The sequence below is a fragment of the Malus domestica genome, chromosome 02 (assembly GCF_042453785.1).
Source record: "Malus domestica chromosome 02, GDT2T_hap1".
Taxonomy (NCBI): domain Eukaryota; kingdom Viridiplantae; phylum Streptophyta; class Magnoliopsida; order Rosales; family Rosaceae; genus Malus; species Malus domestica.
The window spans coordinates 29989561-30010247 of NC_091662.1; the positions used below are offsets into that span (position 1 = coordinate 29989561).

The 20687-nt window shown below is 40.8% G+C and overlaps 1 protein-coding gene across 6 annotated transcripts; it reads right to left on the minus strand.

Annotated features, from left to right (window-relative positions):
* Positions 1–1099: 1099 nt before the first annotated feature.
* On the minus strand, positions 1100–15780 carry LOC103426908 (uncharacterized). Of its 6 annotated transcripts, none has more exons than XM_070817782.1 (6): positions 15653–15780; positions 15458–15537; positions 14684–14795; positions 14137–14570; positions 13021–13336; positions 1100–2558 (listed from the first exon to the last, which is right to left on the minus strand). In XM_070817782.1, the coding sequence occupies exons 2-6, from the start codon at positions 15490–15492 to the stop codon at positions 1245–1247; spliced, it is 2211 nt and encodes a 736-aa protein (XP_070673883.1). In that variant the 5' UTR covers positions 15493–15537; positions 15653–15780; the 3' UTR covers positions 1100–1244. The 6 variants fall into 6 exon arrangements, with proteins under 6 accessions (XP_070673883.1, XP_070673885.1, XP_070673884.1 ...); XM_070817784.1 differs by having other exon boundaries at positions 15458–15534; positions 15653–15776; XM_070817783.1 differs by having other exon boundaries at positions 15645–15776.
* Between the last annotated feature and the right edge of the window lie 4907 nt (positions 15781–20687).

The following is a 20687-nucleotide window of genomic DNA, read 5'->3' on the forward strand; positions in this document are numbered from 1 at the left end:
ACCGGAATATGATGGTGGCGGCGATGGTGGTGTCAAAGATTGGTTCAAGGCATTGTGGAGCAACTAGTACAATTATCTTTGACCAATAAAGTCCCTTGTAGTCAGGCAAATAATGGAATTTAAAATCTGCTTTTGTTTGAATTTTTTGTTGCATACAAGTTCAATGCAGTTTGATGAGTCCATGGAAAGTGTTTGGGATGCAAATTGCTCTAATAAGTGTGGAATAATATGCAGAGTTTCTTCCACTGGCCAAATCATTGTTTTATTCCATGTAGTTTGGGTCAATCTTTAGTTTATTAGAGGACAATCGCTTAATTCCATCTTTTTTTACACAGCGAGCATGTGCTAGGTATCATGTGTGAGGGTGTACCGATATGTCTGAGAATGTGAGTGTTGTTCTATGTTGAAAAGTTAAGGAACTTTGCTACGGTTTCAAAAGAGTTAGGTTACTCTCATATTGCTAATAGATATTAAACTAGAACCTTAACTTATTTCATGGTGTTAGAATCAGGTTAGCGTACGTATGAAGTCCAACAACTATACATGGTCTAGTGTTGTCATTATTGACATTGGAGCGAGGAGGAGGGGAGGGGGGCGGGCTGGTGGTGGTTGGAGGGAGTTGGGGTTTTCACGAACAATCTATTTTACATAGTGGGTGAAACAATTATTAAGGTCTTTTGAGTAAGTTTGGTGGGTGATTTTATGTTTATGCATGAATTTTGAATCACGTGAGAGATTACTACTATTATTCCAGTCTGGTGATATTTATACTCATTTATAAATGAAAATTTTCAAGGTTGATTTTAACATGAATTAAGGTTTGGCAATCGAAACACCCTCAAAATTAAGAGAGACGCACCTTTAGAACTCACGACTTTCCGGATTTCCTTCTCAATTATAATTTGGAAATGGAAATGAAAGTAAACGTTCAGTTTTCCCTAAATTTGAATGGGCAAGTTAAACCCTCGTCAACTTTTTGTTTGAAATTTAGAAAGTACCAAATAAGAATTCAATTTTTTTTTAAGAAAGTGAAAAGCAAAAACTGTAACAAAATGATTATTAAACGGCCCTTAAAGAAAACAGAAACCAGGACAAGATGGAAGCATAAACCGTGGCGGCATTCGAGTACAATCTGCGTCCTTCAGTAAAGGGTTTAATAGGGCATGATTTCAAAAACATTTACAAAACCACTATTGACCACTAAGCTTCACTGTGACTAACTAGCAATGCCATGCTACATGCTACTATCTGTACATATTAGGTCGAGTATGATCGTAATATGAATACCGATCTGTTGGTGCCCCAACTGGCCTTCTTGGTAGGGCTCTCGTTAATCCTTCATCAGATGTCATCCATGGCGTCGGGTCTGGAACAGAGGGATAGTTGGAATAGAGAGGATTGGTAAACCTCGACGAGGGCAGCCCCATATCAAAGTAAGGATCAATATGTGGCAGCAGCGGAGAAACTCTTGACCCAGAATCTGCATAACGCCCAGCTATAAATCTATTATCTGCTGAAAAATTTGATCTGGTATCGACGTTAGGGCTACTGGGAAATATTACTGCCGCAGTAGTTGGAAAATTTGGTCTAGTCTCAACATAAGGATTGATGGCGGATCGATCAGCCCCAGTAGCAGAAAATGTTGGCCTGGGTTCAATGTATTGACTGGTAACGTATCGATCAGCAGCACTAGTAGAAAAAGTTGGCTCAATATATTGACTGGTGGAGAATCGATCAGCAGCATTAGTAGAGAAGGTTGGTCTAGTCTCAACATAAGGACTCGTGACAAACGCATCAGGAGTAACTGAAACCCTATTTTCAGGAAAATGCCTTGCAGACAGTAAGCCAGAAGAACCAAAGTAGCTATTGTGAGCCGCAGCTTCTTCAACTGCAAAATCAGTTGGTAGTCTGAAAAGCCCGGCACACCCAACAGGAATCTCTACTCTGTCTACAGTTTTCGTAGCAGGAATAGATGGTTCAATGGACTTGTGTGCAGATGTACCATCTACTAGCGGCAATCTAGTCATTGTCTGTTGTAGTGATAGCCTTGCTTGTTTAAGTGCATCCAGTACACCACCCAACTTATCCTGCGAGTCATGAGGCACCAATGCATATAGGTCGTTTCTGCTCCCTGAAGCATTTCCTTTATGGAAACCATAGCCAGCATCAGAAGACAAGGCATCTGATGTATGTTTGTGGGCTGACTGATGCAGAAGTTGGTCAGGGTGGGAGCCACGTGAAGAGTGCCGAGCATAATTTTCTGTGCTCTCTTGATTTTGCTTTCCATTTGCCCCAGGGAATGCAAATTCTTGAACTTGTGAGGAAGCAACAGAGTTTCTACTCAGATTATCCTGCAACCCTCCCGTATCTATATGTGAAGCTAATAGAAAACCGTTAGACTGAATTTTGACTGTTTCCTTAGGTAGGCAGACATCTCCTTCTGCTGACTTTGACTCTTGAGCTTGGGCAGCAGTCACCTGGGCAGGAGATGGCATTTGTGCCTTTATCTCATCTCTTTCCTCGGTGATATCGGAATGGTTCCCAGGGTCACATGAATCCTATATGACCAAAAACCCACCAGGCTTAGTGGATAAAAATTCCAAACAATAGAAAACAATGAAAAGACCTTTTATGTAAAAAAACACATACCATCATTATTAACAAATGCAACCAGCAAAGTGAATGACTGCTTAGAAACAATTACTACTTGTATCAAACACAATATCACAAGGAGAAAAACACCCATGCCATATGTTCACTCAAAACTGATTAATTTGTTTTGAAGCCTAGTTCAGTAAAATGATTCGTGAGGAAATGAGGCTAATGCTGCATCATCAATAATAATCCCCAAATGAGGCTAATGCTGTACCAAAGACTCACGGGAAGTAAAGTTCTCACTCATATGAAAAATACATGGAAGAAATGAGGCTAATGCTGCATCATCAATAATAATCCCCAAATGAGGCTAATGCTGTACCAAAGACTCACGGGAAGTAAAGTTCTCACTCATATGAAAAATACATGGAAGAAATGAGGCTAATGCTGCATCATCAATAATAATCCCCAATATTATGGGTAGAGCAAACGTTTCAAAGCCATGAAAGACGAATTAACATCTTCTGGAAGAGGTGGCTCCTATAAGCCCAAAGAATAAGGCAAAACCAAGCTAACATGAAACTGGCAGGTGAAGTTATGGTTGACTATTACTGTAAAAGCTAACACAAATAATACTTTGACACGACAATCATGTTTAACTACTATTATAAAGCTGACTTTTGTTCCATTGCTTGACCTAGCGTTGCATGAGTCCCAGTACAATTTAAGATTTTCATTTTTCCTTGCTAAAGTTGTAACTTCCTCTAGTATTTGATTGTTTCTTAAAAGCAATTGAGAGTTTTGTTATGATATTTGGTTGGGACTTGAAAACTTTTGACAAGTGAGTTCAGTGAGAGTAAAGGAAATTCTTTTGAAGGACAGGAATCAATACAATTTCAAATATAACGTCATACAAGAGATCTTGATGACATGGACAGGAATCAATACAATTTCAAATATAATGTCATACAAGAGATCTTGATGACATTGTTGAAGATGAGTCAATAAACCTAAAGTCGTAAGACCTGATGAATTATTTACAGAAAATTGATGTGAAGTTGGCAAATATGTTGATAAATCGGGTTTGAAAATTTTAAATTGATGTTGCCAAGAGCTAATTTCTCCAGTAAATCAGATGAAAACCGATTTGAAGAAACTGTGGGTTGTGAAACTGATTATGGAGAACGAAAGTAATTGTTCAAGAACGCATACAACTGTAGCTCCTACAAATCTCTTGGAAAATTGAGGAAGAGAAAAGAAAGGGTTATCTTTCATATGAGTAACTATAATTTTCTTCATTTTTGGGAAAGGACACAAAGAACCAAACCAAATTTACCAAACATATGAAATCTCAATTACAGCAGAATACACAAAGCCCAGAAGCCGAAAGGAACATTCAAGATATGAAATTGTGACTGGGAGTTCAACTAATGGCAACATCATTGGTGGTGACTGTTGGCAATGGCACTGCTGACAAGTGATGGATGCAATTAGCAACAGTGAAGTGACGACTGTGCCATTGGTTGTATTTGCAAAGGTAGTGAATATGTTAGTAGTGAGTCTAGAGACTAGTTTTATGATAAAGGGATGACCGATGGTAATTTTGACTGTGGTGACGGTTGAATAAGTTCAGTTATCAGCTTCAAGAAGTAAATAAGTTCTTTGGAACTGAATGTTTGAACTTTTACATGGGTTTTCACTAATCAAAGTAAGCCATGGCCTATGGACTACAAAAACATACTTTCAGAAATTAACTAACAAAAATACTCCAAAACTAGGCTATATACACCATCACACGTAATTTAAGAAACTAACTGATTGAAAATTAAGATGTTTTGGAAATACTCCAACAAAACTTGATGAATTATATAGCAGAACTTAAAATCGGTCAAGCATAACTAAAAAGACAAACAACAACAACAACAACAACAAAGCCTTTTCCCACTAAGTGGGGTCGGCTATATGAATCCTAGAACGCCATTGCGCTCGGTTTTGTGTCATGCCCTCCGTTAGATCCAAGTACTCTAAGTCTTTTCTTAGAGTCTCTTCCAAAGTTTTCCTAGGTCTTCCTCTACCCCTTCGGCCCTGAACCTCTGTCCCGTAGTCACATCTTCGAACCGGAGCGTCAGTCGGCCTTCTTTGCACATGTCCAAATCACCAGAGCCGATTTTCTCTCATCTTTCCTACAATTTCGGCTACTCCTACTTTACCTCGGATATCCTCATTCCCAATCTTATCCTTTCTCGTGTGCCCACACATCCCACGAAGCATCCTCATCTCCGCTACACCCATTTTGTGTACGTGTTGATGCTTCACCACCCAACATTCTCTGCCATACAACATCGCTGGCCTTATTGCCGTCCTATAAAATTTTCCCTTGAGCTTCAGTGGCCTACGACGGTCACACAACACGCCGGATGCACTCTTTCCATCCAGCTCGTATTCTATGGTTGAGATCTCCATCTAATTCTCCGTTCTCTTGCAAGATAGATCCTAGGTAACGAAAACGGTCGCTTTTTGTGATCTTCGCTAGATTGCTCCGGTCATTAGTGTGGATAAGTATATAAATGGATAGAGATAGGAAAGCAAACACAAGATGTACGTGGTTCACCCAGATTGGCTACGCCCACGGAATAGAAGAGTTCTCATTAATTGTGAAGGGTTTACACAAGTACATAGGTTCAAGCTCTCCTTTAGTGAGTACGAGTGAATGATTTAGTACAAATGACATTAGGAAATATTGTGGGATAATGATCTCGTAATCACGAAACTTCTAAGTATCGGAGTGTGGTGTCGTCTTGACTTGCCTTATCTGTCTCATAGGTAGATGTGGCATCTTCTCTGGAAGTACTCTTCCTCCATCCAGGGGTGGTATCTTTAACTGGTGGAGATGCACAAGGTAATGTATCAATTTCACTTGAAGCTTACTTGTAGTTTCAGGCTTGGTCAAGCGCGATACAAACCATGTAGTAGGAGTCCCCCAAGTCGCCGAGCTAGGGGGTCTGCTGAAAGAGGTGACAGACAAGGTAAGCAATCAGAGCTCCGACTGATTGTTCACCTTCTCCCCATCTTGCAGCAGCATGAAGGATAAAGAGAAGAAAAATGAGAAGAGATGATATGAGATACTTTTGCTTTTGAAGAAGTAACTTTCCACAGGCTTATTCTTGAACTGAGCTGGAGGGTTTTCTGGTTTCCTCCAGAGTATAAGGCCGACTAAAGAATTTGAGGGTCAAAACAAGTCCATCAAATCTAGAGTACGTTCCACCCTGCTGATATGGGATACTTTTGCTTTTGACAGAGTAATGGATGTATCGGCACGTGTGCTGTTACGCTTGTCTCCACATGCTTCCTTGTATCCTTCGCACTTGCCCTATCTGTTCCTCAAGCAGATGCGGAATCTTCCCTGGAAACATAAGATGATGAAGATGAGTACTCGAGAGCAATGCCAGGTAAGTAATCAGGTAAGGGGTTCCAGGCAGTCAGTTCCTGGCTGGAAGCTTGATTCCAAGTACTGACTGATTGCTCTCTTTCTCCTTGTCTTGCAGGTAAAAACAAGGCCAAAAGAAAAAACAGGGAAAAAGCATGATATGGGATACTCTTGCTTTTAACCCTGATGATATGAGATATTCTTGCTCTAGTATAGCTTGTTTGCAGAGGTATTATCGGGGGGAAAGAAAGCTGAATATTTCGAAAGGCTTTGTTGGGAGTGCCCTCTCAGATATGATGAAGGGTTGAGCATTTTTGCAGGTCTGCCTGTCCGTTGGGGATGGAGGTCGACATATATAGGAGTCTCCCTAACAACAAGTAGTAATGCTATTCCTTTACCCTGCTTGGTCATAGCACGGTAGTGGGAGCTGCCAGTTTCACATGTTTTAACTCTGTCAGAGCACTTTGAAAAAGTGGTCTGTGGTATCTGGCTCTCGAGATTCGGAGAACGATGCCTCTTCGATTTTTGAGAAAGCAATCATGCTGGGGGTCTGACTCTCGAGATTCGGAGAGCAGTGTCTTCGATTTTTGAGGAAGTAATCATGTTGGGAGTCTGGCTCTCGAGATTCGGAAGGCGGTGCCTCTTCGATTTTGGAGCAAGCAATCTTGTTGGGAGTGTTGTCTCGAATGTGAGTAAAGGTTGGACATGTTTGCTAGTCTACCTTGCCACGAAGCACAAAGGTTGACACACAGGGACTTTCCAATTATCCAGCAATGGTACTGTTCCTTTACCCTCTCTTCGATTTTGAGAAAGTAGTCATGTTGGGAGTCTGGCTCTCGAGATTCGGAAGACGGTGCCTCTTCGATTTTGGAGCAAGCAATCTTGTTGGGACTGTTTTCTCGAATGTGAGTAAAGGTTGGGCATGTTTGCTAGTCTACCTTGCCACGAAGCACAGAGGTTGACACACAAGGACTTTCCAATTATCCAGCAGTGGTACTGTTCCTTTACCCTTGTGGGTAATAATATGGTAGCTAGACCTTCAAAATTTATGTGTCTAAACTTTGTTAGTGCTGTTTCTTTGCTATTCTTTTACCTTTCTTGGTCAGAGCGATGTAGTGGGAGCTGCAAGCTTCACGTGCTCAACTTTGGCAGAGAACTTTGGCAAAGTGATCTGTGGTACCCATGAGTTATTGTTGCGTGTGGGAAGTGGGTGATTGAACAGTAAGATTCATGTGCTTTCTACTTCACCAGAAGTCTTCGACAAAATGCCCATAATTTCTGCAAAGCTGAGTGTGCGTGTGACAGGTGCTGACAAGGCTAGAAAAGTAGGTGCCTCTTCGATTTCTGAGATCGGCCCTCGTGGTCTCTGAGCAGCCCAGCTTTTGAGAAAGCGAGCGCCTCTTCGATTGATTCGGAGAACGGTGCCTCACCGATTTTTGAGAAAGCAATCATGCTGGGGGTCTGGCTCTCGAGATTCGGGGAGCAGTCTCTTCGATTTTTGAGAAAGTAATCATGTTGGGAGAGTGGCTCTCGAGATTCGGAGGGTGGTGCCTCTTCGATTTTGGAGCAAGCAATCTTGTTGGGAGTGTTTTCTCGAATGTGAGTAAAGGTTGGGCATGTTTGCTAGTCTACCTTGCCACGAAGCACAGAGGTTGACACACAGGGACTTTCCAATTATCCAGCAATGGTACTGTTCCTTTACCCGCTCTTCGATTTTTAAGAAAGTAGTCATGTTAGGAGTCTGGCTCTTTAGATTCGGAGGACGGTGCCTCTTCGATTTTGGAGCAAGCAATCTTATTGGGAGTGTTTTCTCGAATGTGAGTAAAGGTTGGGCATGTTTGCTAGTCTACCTTGCCACGAAGCACAGAGGTTGACATACATAGACTTTCCAATTATCCAGCAGTGGTACTGTTCCTTTACCCTTGTGGGTAATAATATGGTAGCTAGACCTTCAAAATTTATGGGTCTAAACTTTGTTAGTGCTGTTTCTTTGCTATTCTTTTACCCTTCTTGGTCAGGGCGATGTAGTGGGAGCTGCAAGCTTCACGTGCTCAACTTTGGCAGAGAACTTTGGCAAAGTTATCTGTGGTACCCATGAGCTATTGTTGCGTGTGGGAAGTGGGTGATTGAACAGTAAGATTCATGTGTTTTCTACTTCCCCAGAAGTCTTTGACAGAATGCCCATAATTTCCGCAAAGCTGAGTGTGCGTGTGACAGGTGCTGACAAGGCTGGAAAAGTAGGTGCCTCTTCGATTTCTGAGATCGGCCCTCGTGGTCTCTAGGGAGCCCAGCTTTTGAGAAAGCGAGCGCCTCTTCGATTTCTGAGATCGGCCTTCGTGGTCTTTGAGCAGCCCAACTTTTGAGAAAGCAAACGGCTCTTCGATTTCTGAGATCAACCCTCGTGATCTCTAAGCAGCCCAACTTTTGAGAAAGCAAACGCCTCTTCGATTTCTGAGCAGGCGCCTCTTTGATTTCTGAAGCTCCGTCGAGTGCAGATTTTTATAGAGGCTGGCATTAAGTTCCAAAGCACACTTGAATCTCCACCAGTAGAAGCTTCATTCTTGCACTTCTAATATCTTGATTTGTCCGACCTCTTCTCTCTTCAACACCTTTGAAAATGTCTGGCCCCTCCGACCGTCGTTTTGACTTGAACCTTGTTGAAGAGGCAGCCCCGCCTTCTCCAGACAACATATGGCGCCCATCCTTCGTCTCCCCAACTGGTCCTCTTACCGTTGGGGATTCCGTGATGAAGAATGATATGACCGCTGCGGTGGTGGCCAGGAACCTTCTCACTCCCAAAGATAACAGACTACTTTCTAAACGGTCTGATGAGTTAGCTGTTAAGGATTCGCTGGCTCTCAGTGTTCAGTGTGCAGGTTCTGTGTCTAATATGGCCCAACGCCTATTTGCTCGAACCCGCCAAGTTGAATCATTGGCGGCTGAAGTGATGAGTCTCAAACAGGAGATTAGAGGGCTCAAGCATGAGAATAAACAGTTGCACCGGCTCGCACATGACTATGCTACAAACATGAAGAGGAAGCTTGACCAGATGAAGGAAACTGATGGTCAGGTTTTACTTGATCATCAGAGATTTGTGGGTTTGTTCCAAAGGCATTTATTGCCTTCGTCTTCTGGGGCTGTACCGCGTAATGAAGCTCCAAATGATCAACCTCTGATGCCTCCTCCTCCTAGGGTTCTGTCCAGTACTGAGGCTCCAAATGATCCCCCTCCGGTGCCTTCTCTTTCTGGGGCTCTACCGACTGCTGAGACTTCTCCTAAGCAACCTTTGTGAAGGCTCCCTCTTGTGTGTTTATTTTGACTCATGTATATGTACATATTTGTAGCTTATCGGGGATATCAATAAATAAGCTTTCCTTCATTTCAACGTATTGTGTTAAATACACCAAAGCCTTCTTCGCTAAGTTCTTTGAATTTTCTTTTGTTGAAGCTTGTATGTTGAAGCTTTCTGAGTGGAGCATGTAGGTTGGGGTAGTGTTCCCTTAATTTCCCGAGTGAGGAAAACTTCTTGGTTGGAGACTTGGAAAATCCAAGTCACTGAGTGGGATCGGCTATATGAATCTTAGAACGCCATTGTGCTCGATCCTGTGTCATGTCCTTCGTTAGATCCAAGTACTCTAAGTCTTTTCTTAGAGTCTCTTCCAAAGTTTTCCTAGGTCTTCCTCTACCCCTTCGGCCCTGAACCTCTGTCCCATAGTCGCATCTTCTAATCGGAGCGTCAGTAGGCCTTCTTTGCACATGTCCAAACCACCGTAACCGATTTTCTCTCATCTTTCCTTCAATTTCGGCTACTCCTACTTTACCCCGGATATCCTCATTCCTAATCTTATCCTTTCTCGTGTGCCCACACATCCAACGAAGCATCCTCATCTCCGCTACACCCATTTTGTGTACGTGTTGATGTTTCACCGCCCAACATTCTGTGCCATACAGCATCGCCGGCCTTATTGCCGTCCTATAAAATTTTCCCTTGAGCTTCAGTGGCATACGGCGGTCACACAACACGCCGGATGCACTCTTCCACTTCATCCATCCAGCTTGTATTCTATGGTTGAGATCTCCATCTAATTCTCCGTTCTTTTGCAAGATAGATCCTAGGTAACGAAAACGGTCGCTCTTTGGTATTTCTTGATCTCCGATCCTCACCCCTAACTCGTTTTGGCCTCCATTTGCACTGAACTTGCACTCCATATATTCTGTCTTTGATCGGCTTAGGCGAAGACCTTTAGATTCCAACACTTCTCTCCAAAGGTTAAGCTTTGCATTTACCCCTTCCTGAGTTTCATCTATCAACACTATATCGTCTGCGAAAAGCATACACCAAGGAATATCATCTTGAATATGTCCTGTTAACTCATCCATTACCAACGCAAAAAGGTAAGGACTTAAGGATGAGCCTTGATGTAATCCTACAGTTATGGGAAAGCTTTCGGTTTGTCCTTCATGAGTTCTTACGGCAGTCTTTGCTCCTTCATACATATCCTTTATAGCTTGGATATATGCTACTCGTACTCCTTTCTTCTCTAAAATCCTCCAAAGAATGTCTCTTGGGACCCTATCATACGCTTTTTCCAAATCTATAAAGACCATGTGTAAATCCTTTTTCCCATCTCTATATCTTTCCATCAATCTTCGTAAGAGATAGATTGCCTCCATGGTTGAGCGCCCTGGCATGAACCCGAATTGGTTGTCCGAAACCCGTGTCTCTTGCCTCAATCTATGCTCAATGACTCTCTCCCAGAGCTTCATTGTATGACTCATTAGCTTAATACCCCTATAGTTCATGCAATTTTGTACGTCGCCCTTATTCTTGTAGATAGGCACCAAAGTGCTCGTTCGCCACTCATTTGGCATCTTCTTCGTTTTCAAAATCCTATTGAAAAGGTCAGTGAGCCATGTTATACCTGTCTCTCCCAAAACTTTCCACACTTCGATTGGTATATCGTCTGGGCCTATTGCTTTTCTATGCTTCATCTTCTTCAAAGCTACAACCACTTCTTCCTTCCGGATTCGACGATAAAAGGAGTAGTTTCTACACTCTTCTGAGTTACTCAACTCCCCTAAAGAAGCACTCCTTTCATGTCCTTCATTGAAAAGATTATGAAAATAACCTCTCCATCTGTCTTTAACCGCGTTCTCTGTAGCAAGAACCTTTCCATCCTCATCCTTGATGCACCTCACTTGGTTTAGGTCCCTTGTCTTCTTTTCCCTTGCTCTAGCTAGTTTATAGATATCCAACTCTCCTTCTTTGGTATCTAGTCGTTTATACATATCGTCGTAAGCCGCTAACTTAGCTTCTCTGACAGCTTTCTTCGCCTCTTGCTTCGCTTTTCTATACCTTTCACCATTTTCATCGGTCCTCTCCTTGTATAAGGCTTTACAACATTCCTTCTTAGCCTTCACCTTTGTTTGTACCTCCTCATTCCACCACCAAGATTCCTTTTGGTGTGGGGCAAAGCCCTTGGACTCTCCTAATACCTCTTTTGCTACTTTTCGGATACAACTAGCCATGGAATCCCACATTTGGCTAGCTTCCCCCTCTCTATCCCACACACATTGGGTGATTACCTTCTCTTTGAAAATGGCTTGTTTTTCTTCTTTTAGATTCCACCATCTAGTTCTTGGGCACTTCCAAGTCTTGTTCTTTTGTCTTACTCTTTTGATATGTACATCCATCACCAACAAGCGATGTTGATTAGCCACGCTCTCTCCTGGTATAACTTTGCAATCCTTACAAGTTATACGATCCCCTTTCCTCATTAGAAGAAAATCTATTTGTGTTTTTGACGACCCACTCTTGTAGGTGATCACATGTTCTTCTCTCTTCTTAAAGAAGGTGTTGGCTAAGAAGAGATCATATGCCATTGCAAAATCCAAGATAGCTTCCCCATCCTCGTTTCTCTCCCCAAAACCATGGCCACCATGAAAACCTCCATAGTTGCCTGTCTCCCTGCCCACGTGTCCATTTAAATCTCCTCCTATAAATAACTTCTCCGTCTGAGCAATTCCTTGCACCAAGTCTCCAAGATCTTCCCAAAATTTCTCCTTCGAACTCGTATCCAACCCTACTTGAGGTGCGTACGCACTAATCACATTGATAAGTTCTTGTCCTATTACAATCTTGATTGCCATGATTCTATCTCCTACCCTCTTGATATCTACAACATCTTGTACCAAGGTCTTGTCCACGATGATGCCAACACCGTTTCTCGTTCTATTTGTGCCCGAATACCAAAGTTTAAACCCTGAGTTTTCTAGATCCTTTGCCTTACTACCAACCCACTTAGTTTCTTGTAGGCACATAATATTTATCCTTCTCCTCACCATAACTTCCACTACTTCCATAGATTTTCCCGTTAAGGTTCCTATATTCCACGTTCCTAAACGCATTTTGCTCTCTTGAACTCTACCCTTCTGTCCTAGCTTCTTCACCCTCCCCCGTCTAATAGGATCCAAGTACTTCTTTTGTGTGTCCCGGGTAAAGTTGATAGGAGCATATGCTCCCAAACAACTTTGAGTGGAGTCGTTCGAAAAGAAGTTTCTATGGCCCCCTTGCTCATTTAACACTGCATCCGGGTGCCGATGGAGATACAGCGACCCTTGCTCACTTATCACTGTGCTCGGGCCACACAGCGCGCCACTTACGGGTGACGCCCTAGCTTTAGCGCGATTTTGTTCTGGATTCATTTTCATAAGGATTCGACGTGATCATGGAGTGCCGGCTGTCGACTACCTGACGCCCTCCCCCTCCTCCTATATAGCAGAACTTAAAATCGGTCAAGCATAACTAAAAAGACGGAAAAGGAAAATTATACAATCATGGCAACAATTAAGGTTTGTAGCACTATTATGGAGTGTAAATCCAAAGGGCATTTATTCCAAGCATTAAGACATTATGCAGCGAAATAGTGATATTCTTTGAAGGCGAAGCAAAAACATTTAAATGGTCTATGATATGAATAGCTTCATATAAAACATACCGGTGTACTGGTATTATTTTCTCTAAACTTCTCTTCCCATTCTCTTTGAGCCTTCTCCATCTCTTCATTTTGACAAATAAGTTGCGCCTGATGTTCTAGTGCTTTTTCCATATTTTTGTCTCTTCCATGCCCACTGAAATCCAGGTCCCTATTTCTTTGTCTTTCAATGGTCCCTGACAGCACACCATTTGATAAAATTTTCCCTTCTGGGAATTCAGAACTTTCTCTCAATTTCTCAGGCCCACCGTATAGGCCATTTGGAAGCCCTTCTGAAGAAGCAGAAACACCATTTTCTTGAGGATCAAACTTGTCTGATCTGAAAAATACAATAAAATCTATTTAAAACTAATGTGTTATACAGAACCCCACGGTACATAAACCAGGGACTTTTCAGAAAACTCTGCTCTTTTTGCTTTTTCATTTTGTCTGTGGAGTTAAATTGTTTTATATTGTTGGGAGGATAACATAATAGACAGATTATGAACATTATAAGGTAAATTCAGCGTGGATTGTGTATCAGTGCATGTAGCATTTAACGCAATAGATATGAAAAATCAGTTTCAGTCTACTACAATTATCTTCGTCAGCTAGAAAATTCTGGGAGGAAGAACGGATATAACAACACTCCTGAATTCAGAGAAACAAAGACTGTAAAGTATACATGTTCTTACTGATTTTTCCATGACAGCTTTTTTTTATTGAATATGCATATAAGTCTGAAGTTATTAACTTTCTTTACACTGATACTACGAAGTTTCAAAGCAAACATAATAATGATGACAATAATGATATTAACCATAACAATCAATACAACAATAACACTTAGATATTCCCAGTGGTTAGTATTTGATACCAAAAGTCTTAGGTCTTAGGTTGAAGACATTTCTACAGTTAGATTAGGCTAGTATTTATAATGCACCTTAATGGATAAAATACTTTTGTCTTCATTGAATCACTTTCAGTTGGCTTAGAAAAATTTATTAAGAGGATATACATACTATATCAAATAGCAAAGCACCTTAACCCATACATACATATATTAAATAAGCAGGCCTATGAATGTATATACTATATATGCACAGAAAACAAGAAAAGTAGTAAGCCAAACAAACAAACCTTGTTTCTTTGTGTTTTATTTGGCGGCAGGATTTTCCAAGGTGATGTCTTGGAGAACTTGAACCCATGGATGAAAAATTGCTACGTCTTCTAGTGGATAGATCCTTATACTTTTCCTGAGAACGTGGAGATTCAATGCGCCCTTTCCAAGACAAGCTTCTACTAGGTATTCGAGAAGAATCAGCATCAGAACCCGAAAGTTCCTCCTGATCGTTTCTTCTCGCCTTCGAAATTTCAAAGCTTTCTTCTTCATTTGTCAAGTTATTACCCACTTTGGATCCCTGGTGTGTTTCATGATCAGAGCTGGAATCAAATTCTTCTGAAATGTCACTTGCCCCTTGGTTCTCCAAAATGGCAAGAACATCTGCTGTGGCTTTCTCGGCCATTTTTCTTTGAAGAGAAACAATCTTAAGTTGTTCCTCCAGTTCTTCTACCTAAATTGTAAACAAAACAAATATTGTAAAACTAGTGAAAGTGAGAGTGAGAGTTCTTTGAACAATAGACCTGACATTAAAAGATCCACACTTTCCTATATCCTGAAATATACCATTTTTTCCAGCTCATTAACTCTCTGTCTTGCACTTCTTGAAACGGACCTCTCAGACAGCAACCGTGCCCGAAGAAACTCAATCGTCATTGCACTGGAATCCTCCATACTCCTGGTTTACATGGCAATAATTAGGGGTTGAAGCACTATTATGACTCAAATAAAACAAAAAATCACTCTTTCAAACAATCTATAAGAACCAAACACCAACCCTCAAAATGTTTTCGCAGAATATATTAATCTCAAGAAGGAAAACTGAAAAGTGAATGCTGCAAGTAGTTCATCATTAAATGGGATCATTTATTTCATCTCTGAGAAGAATAAAGAAATAAAAGACGCATCAGCGTCAAACAATATGGTTAACATTGATATGATCATGGAAATATAAAACATGACATCCATCATACCAAGCATCAATAGTAAGCTCTGCTAATTCAAATCCTCGACTGTGGAATTGCAAGCTAAAAATTTCATACTCTCCTACATTTTCTCATCACGAGTGTACAAACAGGAAGACTCAGCTAACGAATACTAAAATTCACAATTAAAACCTCAAAACCACATAACACCAGTTGATCTTTGCATTTGAAATTTCCAATTCTTAGCTTTTCTTCGGCTTCATTGACATCGAAACGGTAAGAAAAATGCAAAAAGAAACCGCCACAGCGACGGAGAACGCACAACACCCCCGTGAGACAAAAGAGTTCAAACACTGAGATCCACATCAAAACGAAGCGAAAACAAAGAAATGAGAGGTACCCAGATGATCCTTACCTCTGATCTTGCGAGTCCTGATTAGAATTATGCATTCTAGAGGAAGATCAAACGGAACCCCGAACTTCAAAATTGAGCTGCTGCAACCATGATAGAGATTAAACATCAAAGAAATGAAATTGAAACTGGAGCAATCCAGGTGAGAGATTGCGAAAATTAAAAGGGGAGAAAGGCAAAGATAGAGAACTAGGGTACAATTTGGGTTGCCTTAGAATGAAAGCTCCATGAATGATGAACCCTAACGGAGGGAATGAACAGAGAAAGCTTCTTACTCGCGACCATTTGAACAATGAGGGTGCAAAAGCAACAAGCCAATTATGCTTTGGTCCAATTGGGACATCCTGTCTTTTTCAATTAATTTTCGAGCAGCTTTACTAATTAATAAAACACTTATTAACAAATAAAATTCTATGTATTATCAGTTTAACTTTTTAATTAAAACAGAACATGAATAAGAAATATATGGCAGAAATATAATTTCACATAACTAAATTTTGCTTTTTTTTTTAAATCTCACATAAATGTGATATTAAAATACCTCTAATATTTATTAAAAAAAAACCAAAGACAAAAACCTCTCACTCTCCCCCCCCCCACGTTCTCTCTCTCCCTTTCTCCTTCTCATTTTCTAAAAAATGTGTTCATACACACAAAATATGTAGATAAATGCTAGTGTGAATAAATTTTTGCCCCTTGCGTGTTATCTAAAACAAGTCATTCCGAACTTCACATATGTTGTTGATATAAATCTCATAAAGACTCGAGCATGAGAAAGCTAACTCGCAATCGAAATCGGAATTTGAGATGAAATATGTTGAAAAACTCGTCCATGTCTTGGCATGAGGTTGGAGCATTATTCAAATAGTATTTTGGTCACCAGTCGAACTACCCACAATCATCCGTATGCTAGATGCAAAGTTGAGACTTTTTGAAGGGATTATGGAATCAAAGTTCCATGTTTGAGTAGGGTTTGTCTACATTGTACTTAGCTCATTGCATTGGGCTAGACATCTCTTTTGATACGCCTACATGCCACCATTGAATTGGTGAAAGACCTTTTCTAATAAAGTGATGTTTGCCTTATTAGTTATTCTGACACATGTTTCTTATCAAATCTGCACAAGGTATATTCACAAAGACGTGTTATGTCTTTACCTTTGAGAATACTATTATATCTTGGAGGTCCACAAAATAGACCATTAAGAGAATGCCACATGACATTTAAGAGACCACACCAAGTTTATTCCGTCTACATTAGCAAAGCAAGAGAAAATTGAAATCAAGAAGATCTTATCCCAAGAGAGCCTCACTAATCTCTACACGAAGTTGTCGTTGAAGTTTACCCTCCCAAAACTTGTCCAAGGAGTTGGATTGCCTACACTATCTCATTTGCAACGTTGTTAGTTCTCAAAGGGAGTTTTGAGACTCATTTGGCCTTAAGAGAGTTGAGGGAGGGAAAAGGAAAGGGGAGTGACCCATCAGGAAGAGGAGAAATGAGAGAATGGAGAGAAGAGAGAAGTACTAGATCTCTTGACCTGTGCGACCCAGCTTTTCCGACCCTTTTCTACGACTATTCTGACGTGATTTCTTTCGATTTTTCCATCAAAAAGCCGCCATGCACCACCTGTAACCTACTCAGCGACCTCCCATCTTCCATCTCCACCTAAACTCGAGGGTTTTTGGCCTCGGTTTCACAAAAAACAGCACTGGAGTGCTTAGGAGGTTCTCGATGGTGATCCATCGATCTTGCAGGCAGCATCACTAACCACCACCCATAATTGACTCACCTTGAACCTAGGAACAAGGCCTAAACAAGTTTGGGGGAAGCAGATGACTGGGGAAGACGAATTAAGAACAACCATTTCTAGGGATTCAGGCGGTTCTTGATGTTTTCAGGCCACTTCTCAGCCGAATTGGACCTCAGCCCAGGTATAAAAATTACTCCTCACCTCACGATATTCATTTTGGTGTAATTTGAGAATTTTTGGAGTTAGTTGAATGTTCCGGAGAGTCGGGGCTGCCGGCACATTGCTGCAGCGCGTACCCCGAGGACTCACTTGACCCTTCTACGCTAAATTTGATACCCCGATTCCATATGTGACATCCGATTGATGAAATCCCATCGTTTGAACATATTTTCATTAGAGGCCACCACTTGATCATTGTAACAATCGACAATCCGACCGTTGGATCGTTTTCAAACTTTAATATGTTATTATACGTAATATTTGAGGACTTAGGAACTTATGGATCGATAATCCGACGAACGGATCTTCCCGAATTGAATTTCTAAGTTATAAAACCAAGCATTGACTGCCACTTAATTTTAGCTATTGGCGGAGATCCGACCATTGGATCGTTTCAAAAGTTTAGGATATTGTTGTAGAAGATTAATGAGACTTTGTGAAGTTACGGATCGGAAATCTGTGGATAGATGTTCGAGATCAAATTATGTAGGGTTGTGGACTCCACCGTTGACAAAGAGTTGCCTTTTGATCAACATGTCTCAATCGTTTTAAATACTAAAATTAGTACTACTAGAGACTAAGTAAAGTCTAGTGGGCCTTTTGGTGTTATCCCAGTTAATATATACCTTAATTTATGTGTATGGGACGCATTATTGTGATATATATATATATATGTGTGTGTGTGTGTGTGTGTGTGTGTGTGTGTGTGTGTATTTAACTTCTTGTTAAAATAAATGAGATATATGATTTCTAGTTTCAAAATATGAGATGGAACCTTGTTAGAAATATTCCTTAGAATTCGTATGTATGGGTGACTAGATATTGGGTAGTTAAGAGGAATAAGTATTATTCATATTTGAAATTGTGATTCATAGTAAATTGACGTAGGTTATAGTACGTGATTCGATAGTTGTTGGTTATGTGGAATTGATAATGTGTATGCTAGTAATTATAATTTGTTTATGTTGATGTATGTTGTGTAATGATGTGACTGCACCATGTAGCAGTGATACATGGATGGTTCTTCCTGGTTAATCCGCATTGGGGAACCATACTATTTATGGGTTGCGCCTGGTTAATCCGCATTGGGCAACCCTAGGATCGCACCTGGTTAATCTGCATTGGGCGATCCTCGTTACCTAGGTATGACCATACGTAGTTTAGGGGTAATCATGCTTGGTTAATCCGCATTGGGTGATCACTGCCTATCAGTATGTGTAGGAGTGACTCTGCTTGGTTAATTCGCATTTAGGGGTCACTACCTACTCTATTTGCTTCTATATGTGGTTCCACCTGGTTAATCTGCATTGGGGACCACACTATCAAATGATTGCCTACGGTCTACCTGGTTAATCTGCATTGGGGGACTATTCGCATACTAGGTGTGAAATCTCGTTCCTGGATTGCACTGTTATAATCTATGTATTTGTATTATTGAGATTTTATATTATTTTTCGAGAAATTATATTAATCTATTTAGATTTAGATTTTAATTAAATTCGTTATGAAGTTTGAAGTTTGGAAATTAATTATCTAAAATTTGTTGATCTTTCAAGGTCACAAGTAACAGATCTTGAAACTACGAGCGCATAGGCGAAAGCCGTTTGCGAGTCCGGACTATAACGGTATAGATACGGACATTTGAAGTTGTGTTACTAAACTATAGATTTTAAATTTATTTTAAACTCCCACCTTGTGGGAAGGAGGCCAATCAAAATTTATGTTAGTTAAGAGAACCAATCAGAAAGGGGAACAATGAGAGAAATGAGAGAGGTGAGGAAACACCCAACCAACCTTGACCCGTTTTCAAATCCCGACCCGGTTATATCTCTTCCGTCCAACGTCCAATTGAGGTGATCTTGGTGTCTATGAAAAGCTCTCGGCGAACCCAACATCTTTGTGGTATTATAGTTCTCAATTTCTAACCCAATTTTACAAACCGAAGCCACAAAGTCCACGGTTTTCCGACGGTTTTCTCATTTTTCCGTTGAATCCGACAATGATTACTGTCAATCACCACCACCAATAGACTCCCCTCAACCCCTGGAGCAAGGCCCAAGCATTGGATAAGGCATCGGAGTTCGTTTTGGTGGTGAATCGAGGAACACCCATTTCTAGGGTTCCGGCAGTTCATGGGCTATTTGAGGTGTTTCTCGGAAAAATTGGACTTGGCCACAAGCATGAAACTTTGCTCCACTCACTAAGATCTACTTGTCTGTAAAATTTGGTAATTTTTGGAAATACTTGAATATTTTCCGACGAGTCGGACGGCCAACCGCCACCCGCGGCGGCGCGTGGCCAATGGGCCAACGATGTCTTTCTAAGTCCAAATAGATGCATTGAATTCATACTTGATATCCGTATGAAGTGGTTTGATTGTTTGAACTTAGTTTCATTATGATACATCACTTGATCAAAATTTGAATCGACGATCCGACCGTTGGATCGTCACCAAACTTTAATGCGTTATAGAACATAATATTTAAGGATAATTGGAACTGACGGATCGGGAATCCGACGTACGCATATTTCCGAATTAGATTTATAAATTAGTAAAATTAATTGTTAATCGCCACCTAATTCTAGCAATTGGCAGAGATCTGACCGTCGGATCACGATGAGATTTTAGTATGTTGTTCTTTGAGCATAATATTATGATGTGCGGATCTTCTGGATTAAATTGCGAGGGTGTGGACCCCACCGTTGATTTTTGGTCAACATGTCTTGAACCATTTGAATTACTAAAATTAGCATTACTGGAGACTCAGTGAAGCTTTGCGGACTTGTCTCGGTGAGTGACTTTAATATATGTGATATGGTGATTACCCGATTCTTTATATTAATATCCTTTGCGGATATGACATGGTTTTATAAATGTGTTTTCTGTTAAAATGTGATTCTTTTATAATTGGTCATTGATCTATTTTTATTAAATGTGATTTGATTCATGGATTGGTAATATTTGTGGAAAAGTGATTCGAATTGCATATTGAAATTTTTATGACATGTGTTTGAAAATATATATTTGAAATGTTGAGAAATGCGAGGGCTAGTAGGGGACCGTTACCCTAGTGTCACGGGGTTAGGTGACACTGAGTCTGCACCATGTAGCAGTGGTACATGGATGGTCCTGCTTGGTTAATCCGCGATGGGGGACCATATGATTTATGGATCGCGCTTGGTTAATCCGCAATGGGCGATCCTTATGACCATGTATACTTATGAGTGATCATGCTGGTTAATCCGCGATGGGTGATCACTGC